Genomic DNA, 10,482 nt, shown 5'->3' with positions numbered 1-10,482 from the left:
AAGATCATATAGTTTCTGTCTTTTACCACCTGGCTTATTGCATTTAGCATAATACTCTCTAGTTGCATCCATGCTGTAGCAAAGGGTAGGAGCTCTTTCTGCTGCTTAATATTCCATCGTGTAAAAGTACCATAGCTTTTTGATCAGTTCATTTACTGATGGGCACTTAGGTTGCTTTTAGCACTTGGCTATTATAAATTGTACTGCTATGAACATTGAGGTGCATAGGTTCTCTTGAATTGGTGTTTCAGGATTCTTAGGGTATAATCCCACCAAATGGGTATGCCAGGTAAAAAGGCAGTTCCATTCTTAGTTTTTTTAAGGAAATTCCATACTGTTTTCCACAATGGCTGCATTCTGCCTTCCACACTCTCCATTGCCACTAACAAGATACTAGTGTTCCCTTTTCTCCACAACCTCACCAGCACTTACCATTTCTTGATTTGTTTGATAGCCATTGTGACCAGTGTGAAGTGGTATCCCATAATGATTTTGATTTGCATCTCTGATGGCTAGTGATGCTGAGCATCCTTTCATAGGTCCCTGGGCCCTTTGTGTGTCTTCTTTGATGAAGTGTCTATTCAGGTCCTTTGCCTATTTTTTAATTGGATTGTTTGTCTTCCTGGTGTGAGGTCATGTGAGTTCTTTATATATTTTATAGATCAAACCCTTGTAAGAGGTATCATTGGCAAATATATTTTGCCATACAGTTGGTTCCCTGTTAATTTTCTTGATATTCCTTTAGCTATGAAAGAGCTTTTTAATTTTATGAAGTCCCAATTGTTTATTCTATCCCTTATGTCCCATGCTCTAGGTAGCATATCACTGAAAATATTGCTGTGTGGAATATCAGATATTTTTCTGCCTATGTTCTCATAGGCATTTTATGCTGTTGTGACTTACATTTAAGTCTTATCCCTCTTGAGTTTACTTTTGTGTATGGTGTGAGCTGGTGATTGAGTTTCATTTTTTTGCATGTAACTGTCCTATCTCTGAACACCATTTGTTGAAGAGGCTACTTTTACTCCAATTTATGCTTCTGCCCCTTTTTGTTGAATGTTAAGTGACTATAGAAACGTGGGCTTATTTCTTGACTATTCCCTTCCAATGTTCTATGTGTCTGTTCTTATGCTAGTACCATACTGTTTTGATTACAGTAACCTTGCAGTACACTTTGATATCAGGTATTGTATTCCCTCCTACTTTTATTTTTCTTTCTCAAAATTGCTGCACCTATTTAGGGTCTCCCATCCAAGTACTAACCAGGCCCGACCCTGCTTAGCTTCCGAGATCAGGAGAGATCGGGCGCTGTCAGGGTGGTATGGCCGTAGACTATTTAGGGTCATTTATGGTTCCATATAAATTTTGGGGATGTTCTAGATCTGTGAAATGTGTCATTTGTATTTCAATAGATATTGCATTGAATCTGTAAATTGCTTTGGGTAATATGAACATTTTAATGTTAATTTTTCCAATCCATGAACACATTATATGCTTCCATTTGTTTGTGTCTTCCTTAATTTCTTTCTTAAGTGTTGTGTAGTATTCTGAGTACAGGTCTTTTACCTCTTTGGTTAAGTTCATTCCCAAGTACTTTATTTTTCTTGTTGCTGTATCAATTGAGATTTTTTGTCCTGATTTGTATTTCTGACACTTTGTTGTTGATGTACAAAAGTGTGTTTTATTTCTTAATGATGACTTTGTATCTTGCTGTTCTGTCAAATTCACTTACTGTATCGAGTACTTTTTTGGTGGAGTCTATAGGATTTCTATGTACGTTATCATGTCATCTGCAATCAATGACAGATTTACTCCCTCTTTTCCAATTTTGATGCCTTTTATTTCTTGTTTGATTACTGTGGCTAGGACTTCCACTACTTTGTTGAATAGAAGTGGTGAAAGTGTGGACCTTCTTGTCTTTTCCTGATCTTAGTGGGAAAGCTTTTAGTTTTTGTCCATTGAGTATGATGTTGGCTGTAGGTTTCTCATATATGGACTTTATTAGGTTGAGAAATGCTCCCTCTACTCCCATGTGGCTGAGTGTTTTTATCATAGATGGCTGTTGTACATTATGAAATGCTTTTTCCATAGGTATTGATATAATCATGTGATTTTTTTCTTTTATTTGATGTATTACATTTATTGATTTGTGAATAATGTGCCATTGTTGCATCCCTGAGATTAATTCCACTTCCTCATGGTGTATGATGTTTCTAATATATTGTTGGATGCAGATTGCCAGTATTTTGTTCAGGAATTTAGCGTCTGTGTTCATCAGTGATACTGGCCTGAAGTTTTCTTTCTTTGTTGTGTGTTTACCTGGTTTTGGGATTAGGATGATGCTTCATAAAAATAGTTTGGGAGTCTTCTCTTTTTTCTTTTTTGGATTTTTTGGAATAGTCTGAAAGGGATAGGGGTAGTATTTCCTTAAATGTTTTTGTAAAATTCTTCTGTGAAACCATCTAGGCCAGGGCTTCTGTGTGCTGGGAGTTTTTTGATTACTGCTTCAATTTCACCAGCTGTTTCTGATCTGTTCAGGCTTTGTGATTTTTCATTCAGTTCTGTAGGATTTTACTTTTCTAGAAATTGCCTACTTCACCCAATTTTCAAATTTCTTGGCATATACTGTTTATATTAATTTCTTATAGTCCTTTGTATTTATGTGGTATCACTTGTAATTTCTTCTCTTTCATTTCTGAGTTTATTTTGGGGGTACTTCTCTCTTTTTATTCTTGATAAGTATTCAAAATGCCTAAAGGCATTTTGATTTTATCTTTTCATACAATCAGCTTGTGGATTTATTGATCCTTTAAATTGTTCTTTTAGTTACTATGTCATTTAATTCTGCTCTTACCTTGATTATTTCCTTCCTTCTACTCGCTCTGTCTTTTCTTTTTATTGTTCTTCCAGTTCTTGCAGATGTGGGGTTAGGTCGTTTATTTGAAATGTTTCTGTCTTTTTTCAGTAGGCTTGTATTGCCATATACTTCCTTCTTAGCACTGCCTTTGCTGTGTCCCATAAGTTTTGGATTGTTGTGAGTTCATTTTAATTTTTTTCCAGAAACTTTTTCTCTTCTTTCATCTCATTATTAACCCACTAATTGTTTAATAACATGCTATTCAGTCTGCATGAGTTTCAGTGCTTCTGAGTTTTTTCCTTGAGATTGGTTTCTAGTTTCAGGCCCTGTCCAAGAAATTGGTTTATATAATTTCAATATTTTTGAATTTGTTGAGGCTTGTTTTGTGTCCTGTTATGTGGTATATCTTTGAAAATGTTCCATGTGCATTTGAAAAGAATGTGTATTTTTGCTTCTGTGGTATGAAAGGTTCTGTACACATCAATGAAGTATATTTGAGCTAATGTGTTGTTCACTTCTGTAATATCCTTGTTGAAATTTGTTGGAAGATCTATCCATTATTGACAAAGGGTCATTAAAATCCCCTACTATAATTGTGTTGCTGTCAATATCTTTCTTAAAGTCCTCCAAGATTTTTCTTACATTTTTGGGTTCTGCTATGTTCAGTGCATATACATTTAAAATGTTTATGTCTTCTTGATGGAATCTTCCCTTGAGTATTATGAAGTGTACTTCAGAATCTCTTTTTATGGTCATTGTTTTGAGGTCTGTTTTGTCTGATATAAGTATGCTACCCCAGCTTTATTTTCCTGTCCATTTCTTGGAATATTTTTTCCAAACCTTTATTTTCAGTTTGTGTAGGTCTTTTGTTCTTAGGTGGGTCACTTGTAGTCAGCCTATGTGCGGGCCATGTTTTCATATCCATTCGGCTACCCTATGTCTTTTGATTGGAGCATTTAGTTCATTTACATTTAAGGTTATTTGATAGGTACTTATTAGTTCCCCCCCCCCCCGTACCTGTGTTCCTCTCTCTTACACTTTTTCTTCTTATAGTAGTCTCTTTATCATATCTTGTAGTACTGGTTTGGTGGAGGTATATTCTTTCAACCTGCTTTTGTGTGGAAAACTTCATATTTCACCTTGCATTTTAATTGATAGACTTGCTGAATAGAGTAGTCTTCGTTGCAGGCCTTTGCTTTTCATTACTCAGAATATTTCTTGCCATTCCTTTCTGGCTTACAGTGTTTTTGTTGAGAAGTCAGTTGTTAGCCTTATTGGGACTCCTTTGTATGTTACTTCTTGTTCCTCACTTACTGCCTTTAAGATTCTCTCTGTGTCTTGGAATTTTGCTATTTTAATTATGATGTCTTGAAGTAGGCCTCGGGTTCCTCTTGACTAGGACTCTGTACTTCCTAAATTTGTGTGACTTTTTCTGTCACCAAATTGGTGAGGTTTTCCATCATTACTTTTCCAAACAGGTTTTCTATTCCTTGTCTCTTCCTCTTCTCCTGGAATCCCTATTATATGGATATTGTGTTTTATGTTGTCCTGATGTTCCCTTAACCCCTCTTTGTTCTTTTTGAGTCTTTTTTCCTTTTCTTGATCTTTTTGGGAGTCTTTTTTCTACCTTGTCCTCCAACTCATTGATTCAATTCTCTACTTACTTAATCTCACTGGCTTTTGATTCCTTCTACTGTACTCTTCAGTTTAGAAATAAGTTCTTCATTTCCTCTTGGCTTTTTGATTGTTTCTGTGTTCATTTGCATGCTGATATAGTTTGCAGTAGGTACCTTGTAGTTTCCCTGTAGTTCAGGTAATTCTCACTTAGCTCATTGAGCTTCCTTATAACTGTTGTTTTGAACTTAGTATCTGGTAGCTGCTTTCCCTGTATTTCATTTAGTATTCTGAGGATTCTTTCCTTTTGATAGGGGTTTGTTTCTTTGTCTTGCTGTTATTTGTGAGTCTCTTGTTTGCTTCTGTTTCTTAAATTGATCTGGTTTGACTTCCTGATTTTATGGTATGAACTTCTATGATAGAAACCTGTGAGATTCAGTGGTGCTGTCTCGATCTCCTGAACTCAGTTCTCTTGCAGTGCCCTTTATGCCATTTGTATTGGCTTTCTCTCGATGTTATTGGATTTTGATTTTTTGGGGGATAATTCTTTGGTAGGTCCTCACTGCAGCTGGTTGACTGAGGCTCACTCTGCCCACCATGTCTTGTATGGTGCTGTGCAGGTGCAGTCAGGTTGCAGTGAAGCTGATTCTTCTGGCTGTCTGAGGTTATAAGGCTTCTCATTATTGTTCAGTTGTTTGTTCTGGGTGATTTTCTCAATATTTAATTGTAATTCATTCAATCCTCTGCCATCTTGCCTTAAAGAATTTTTATAAGTTAAAAAAAATTGTATGCCTGAGGCTTACTGTCCATTAATACCTGCCCAGTTAGGAATTCATGATCAGATTACCCTGTAAATTACTTTCGATAGAATCCCCCTTTCGTTTTTTTCATCTGCAGTTTCCTCTTTTGGTCAAATCAATTTAAAAGGAGTCATCAGTGACCAAGCTTTAGGTTGGATAGTGTCATCTGACAGTGGTAGGACAGTTCATTCCTAGGAAGGTCTCAGTGTTGATGTCAATACCATAGGATATGAGTTGAGGCTGAATTTTTCCAAAATAGGAAAGGTAGGTAAATGGAAGGCAATCAGGTCTTAATGACCTTCATTGCAAAAAAAAGCACTCTGAATTGTTTCTGTCCTATGACCTGTATTCCTGTCTGTCTCATTTTTTTCTATGTTTGGCAGATAGTATTGCATTTACAGAAGCCATGATAAGTACTACCAGTGATATATGTTCATTAATCAAATAGTTGAACTATATATAAGAACCCAAAGAACAAGTGTAACTATTATGGCTAATACTATGTAATATATAGTATTATGTAGTTATATATGGTTAGATATATAACTATGTAATGTTACATATTTAGCACATAGATAAACAGTGGATTCTGACTGCAGTATCCAGAGGTATACAGGTTTTGTTGATATCTTGGGATTGCTGTCTACCTCTTGTATTGGTAGCTTTACATTCTCAAGGAGTCTTATTTCCACAGACAAAGAGATGTCCATTTGTGGTTAGGCGCCTGCAAGTTTCTTGCAGTGAGGTTGGAGGCTATCTTAACAATGTTTTTTCCAAAAATCAAAATCTTCAGCTATCAGTCAATGATATTTAAAGTCTTTGTCTCCTGGTAGCTAGCTATAAAAAGAAGCTGTTACCATCTTCTTTAAGTGACTTGGTGAAATTTTGGCAATAGTGTAAAATGTCTCCTTTCAGCAGTGTCAACTCATAAGTTACCTTATCTGAGTCTAGTATAAGTAGCGTAACTGTGATGGAAAAAAAAAAGTGGGGATCACGTAGCATGGAAGAACAAGGTAGCCATCCTGGTTTCCTATAGACCTGACTATTTACAACCACCTTACCCATAAAATACACCGTAGAGGTTTTCATCACTTATTTTACAATTCTTTCCATGAAATTTCAAATCTTCAGGTGTTTAAGGTATTTTGGAGGGGAGAGACAGAGCCAGGTCAGGAGACCCTCCCAGCCTCAATTCTTGTGTCACTGCAGAAGACAAAATCACGCAAGAGACAACACATATAGTGGGAATGAGGTAGGAAGTTGAATAAATTTACATGAGTACAAAGCTGTAAGCAGGCACCCAGCTAGTCTAAATGCTCCAGGTACTGAGGAAAGAAAGTAAGTTTATTCTATACACAGAGCCAAGACTGCAAGTGGGTACTTAGCTAATCTAAGTATGCCTGCCAACTGTCAGGGTTCAGGGGATATATAGTATAGTGAGTTTCTAGGTTTCCCCTCTTTTGTCCTTTGGGAATAATACACAGCTATAAAGGCCTTCTTTTTCATTTAGTAAAGGCTCTTTGTCTTAGTGAAATTGTTTCAGAGGCTCCCTTTCCCAGCATAAGCTCCTCTCTTCTTTGTGCTCAGTTCTCACTTGTGATATTCAGAACACCCTGTAATCTTAGTTAGATTGTTACAGAAGCCCCGCTTTCCAGCACAATCTTCAAGGACTCCTCTTCTGTGCTCCTTTTGCTTATGATGCTTGGGACACCTGGCAATTTTATAAAACAGCTCAGGACTGCTCAGTTAATTGGTGAGGCATGTCTTTCTTTTGCTTTTTACCCTCCTCTATTAATTTATTTGTTAGATTGTAATAGCAAGGGCCCTGCCTTTATTTCACATCTGGCCACTCGTTCCTAGCTGCTACCTAACAGAGGGATCTTCTGAAACACCTCAAGAGTTATTTCTGTGTATTTTGAGATTTTAACCTTAAGCCTTTAATGTGTAATGAAAATTAGTAAGTAATCAGTTAGCATTTTTTGTCTTGGACATTATATAACCTCTAGAAATACTTATCATAGACATAAAAAGGTGTTACTAATATAAACTTGCTTCTGTAAAACCCAGGCAAAATAAAGACATGTCTGTTTTACTTAAACCAAAAATTTAAGCTAGCTTTTATTTACTAGGGATTAATCTTCACGTGAACTTGAAAAGCCTTTGAGTTACTTTCTGTGCTTCTGAGAATTTTAGAATGGTCAATTCTTGCAAGTGCTTACCATTAAAAATTTTAACAATACCATGTAGAAGTAGAAAATTATTTAACATTTACAACATACATAAATAGCCACATGCACACACACAGACCTTTTAGCTATGAGAAACTATAAAAGAACAATTGGATACAAATTTTGCCCTGGAGGTATTTACAATTTATATCTGTCTTTACCAGTCAGGTAACAAATGACTTCGTCTTAAAACAAGACCAGTTATTTTTTTTTTTTGTGATACTATAAAAGTTATTTATTCACTATACACAGAACATGTCCCCTATAAAATGTACATGTCAATCACTAAAAAGTATAACTTGGTGAACATTTTCTCAATTACAGAACATACTAATAAGTCAGTTGGGATAACAGCTCTCTGTCTGCCTCAAAATAATCTAATTATAGCACCCAGTGTTCTTCATATCTAATGCAAAATGAAATACTTTCAGGGGTTTTTCTCCTACTAATGTGTTTGAGGAAGCAGAGTTAACAATTTATATAATTCTAGTATATTACAGTCACTGCACAATAAATCAGTTTATTACAGATTAAACATCATTTTCTCATTATTTGTATTAATGGGATGCAAACAGAAATAAATACCAGATACTTTTAAATGGCAGGTAACCACAAAAATTACTTATCTTTGATAGTATATTGGGCTTTATAATTACATTGGATATGAATGGTGCAAAATATTGTCACAAACAATACACCTCAAACAAAACAATGAGGCAATACTGTAATGTTATTCACTAGATTGTGCTCAGTAGACATTTATTGAATAAGTGAATTTTTAATCTATTTCCCCCCAATTACCCAGTACAATTTACTCAGTAAATGTTTGCTGAATATACTGACTAAGAAAGAGGTGAGAAGAGATGGAACCTCTTAGCTGGATGTCAAGTATCATAATTGGAATTTACCTGGGATTGAGTGTGGAAGGAAGCTGTAAACCGCACATGGCATACAGGTAAATAAACTCAGATACCAACAAAGCAAACCATTAAGCAGAAAACAGTGGCACTGGAATAAACAAAGGCAAGATTTGCCAGTAGCAAAAATGTAACTCACTTTCAGAGATAACCAAGAAAAAGTTTATACTGGACCATACCTTTTCTCACCCAATTCAGTTTGAGACAGACCAATAGAGGCACTGTTAAAGAGACTATGGCTGTCTTCCTTGATATTCAGACATCCTAGTTTCCAGTAATTTATTATGGACCTGTTATCCATGAATCAATATAAACCTATTCAAATTTAGGGATTAGTTTCCACAAGTACAAAGCTGAATTTCCTTTTATTTGTCCTAAAATGCTTACTTTCATACTTGAAGGGACTTCAATTATTCCATGTAGTTTCAATAACATTCTTTTATCTTTTCAGACCAGAGTCAAAATATTCACACAGTATTCATACTGCAGCACCTTCCACCCACCCTTTGGTCGCTTGAACTGCCCTTCTTTGGTTCTTTTTCCGCTTTCTCAGATCTTTCTTGAAGTGTAGTAAGCAGAACTGTACTGGGTATTCCAGCTGCAGTTTGGTCTATCATTGTCGGAATGGCTTCTGCTACGCCGTGGTCTTCCAGTCGGTCTACTGTTTCTAGGACTATAAGATCTTCTATAGTTGTAATCAAAGGACCGACTTCTCGATCTCCTTCTTTCATAACTTCGGCTTCTAGAACGTCTGTATCTGTCATAATCATCATAGCGTGAAGAACTGTACACATTCCTTCCTTCCTTGGCTTTCATCTGATTTGGAGTCTTCCGATCCCCCTGTGCAAACTGTATTTCAATTTGGCGACCACAAATCCATTTTCTGTCCAAATTATGTAAAGCATCTTCGGCGTCACGAACATCTTCAAATTGAACATAAGCAAATCCTCTTGGCCGGCGAGTGTAGAAATCAAGTGGAACATACACATCAACTATAGGACCATAACGACCAAATTCACGTCGTAAATCTTCAGACCTGGTATCATCGGCCACGTTCCTTACGAACAGAGACGTGTTGGGAGGACGCAGGTAGCGGGACATGACTGCTACGTGAGTCTCCACAGGGACACTAACGGGCTCACTAAACCCTCCGCGGCTCCAGCGGCGGATCCTCGGTCACACACAGCCAAAGGGCTCCGCTAAGGCCAAGACCAGTTATTTTTAATACCTCAAAGAATTGGGTTGATACCTAAATGACATCATAGGTTGATAATTACTTAAATCCTCTTCAAAGCTTTGAGAGGTGAATTAAATGTTTTCCATTCATCATGCCTATTTTATAGTTGTTGTTTTCTAATTGTGTATATGAAAATTAATTTAGAAGTATCAAGGATCCTTATTTCAGCCATCTTAGTATTAATGAGAAGCTGACTGTTATGGGGCTTGTTGGCCTTAGAGGTTTGATTTCCCATGTTAATTCTGAGGCTTGTAGAGTCTGAACTTCTAAGAAGTCTTATATGCACATCTCCATATGAGCTAAATGTAGTGGATATTCCCATATAACTGTTTCATGCCCTAGAGGAAATATTTCCTTAGGGTATCCCACAGACTTTTAAAAAATATTTTATTGCCCTGGCTGGTGTAGCTCAGTGGATTGAGCACGGGCCTGCGAACCAGACAATCGAGGTTCGATTCCCAGTCAGGGCATATACTGGGGTTGCAGGCTGGTTCCCTGCGGGCCAGTTCCCAGCGGTGGACGCAGGAAAGGCAACCATACATTGGTGTTTCTCTCCCTCTCTCCTTCCCTTCCCCTCCAAAGATAAATAAATAAAAATCTTTAAAAAAAGTATTTTATTGATTACATTATTACAATTGTCCCAGTTTTTTTCTCCCTAATTCTATTCCTCTCTGCTTCTAACCCCCATCTACCAGCATTCCCCAATTAGTTCATATTCATGGTTTGTACATATAAATTCTTCGGATTCTCCATTTCCTATACTATTCTTAAGCTCCCCCTCTCTATTTTGTATCTACCATTTATGCTCCTTATTCCCTGTACCTTTTGT

The 10,482-nt window shown here is 36.7% G+C and overlaps 1 protein-coding gene across 1 annotated transcript; it reads right to left on the bottom strand.

The window, feature by feature from the left end:
• Positions 1 to 8,319: 8,319 nt before the first annotated feature.
• LOC128628169 (serine/arginine-rich splicing factor 10-like) lies at positions 8,320 to 9,616 on the bottom strand. The gene has a single exon (XM_053670305.1). The coding sequence runs from the start codon at positions 9,515 to 9,517 to the stop codon at positions 8,966 to 8,968; it is 552 nt and encodes a 183-aa protein (XP_053526280.1). The 5' UTR covers positions 9,518 to 9,616; the 3' UTR covers positions 8,320 to 8,965.
• Positions 9,617 to 10,482: the final 866 nt, after the last annotated feature.

The sequence above is a fragment of the Artibeus jamaicensis genome, unplaced genomic scaffold (assembly GCF_021234435.1).
Source record: "Artibeus jamaicensis isolate MK-2021 breed Jamaican fruit bat unplaced genomic scaffold, CSHL_Jam_final contig_558, whole genome shotgun sequence".
Lineage (NCBI taxonomy): Eukaryota > Metazoa > Chordata > Mammalia > Chiroptera > Phyllostomidae > Artibeus > Artibeus jamaicensis.
This window is presented reverse-complemented; position numbering and strand designations above follow the sequence as displayed.

Excerpts from the sequence above, each read along its gene's own strand:
- LOC128628169 (XM_053670305.1), bottom strand. The coding sequence starts at position 9,517 with ATGTCCCGCTACCTGCGTCCTCCCAACACGTCTCTGTTCGTAAGGAAC.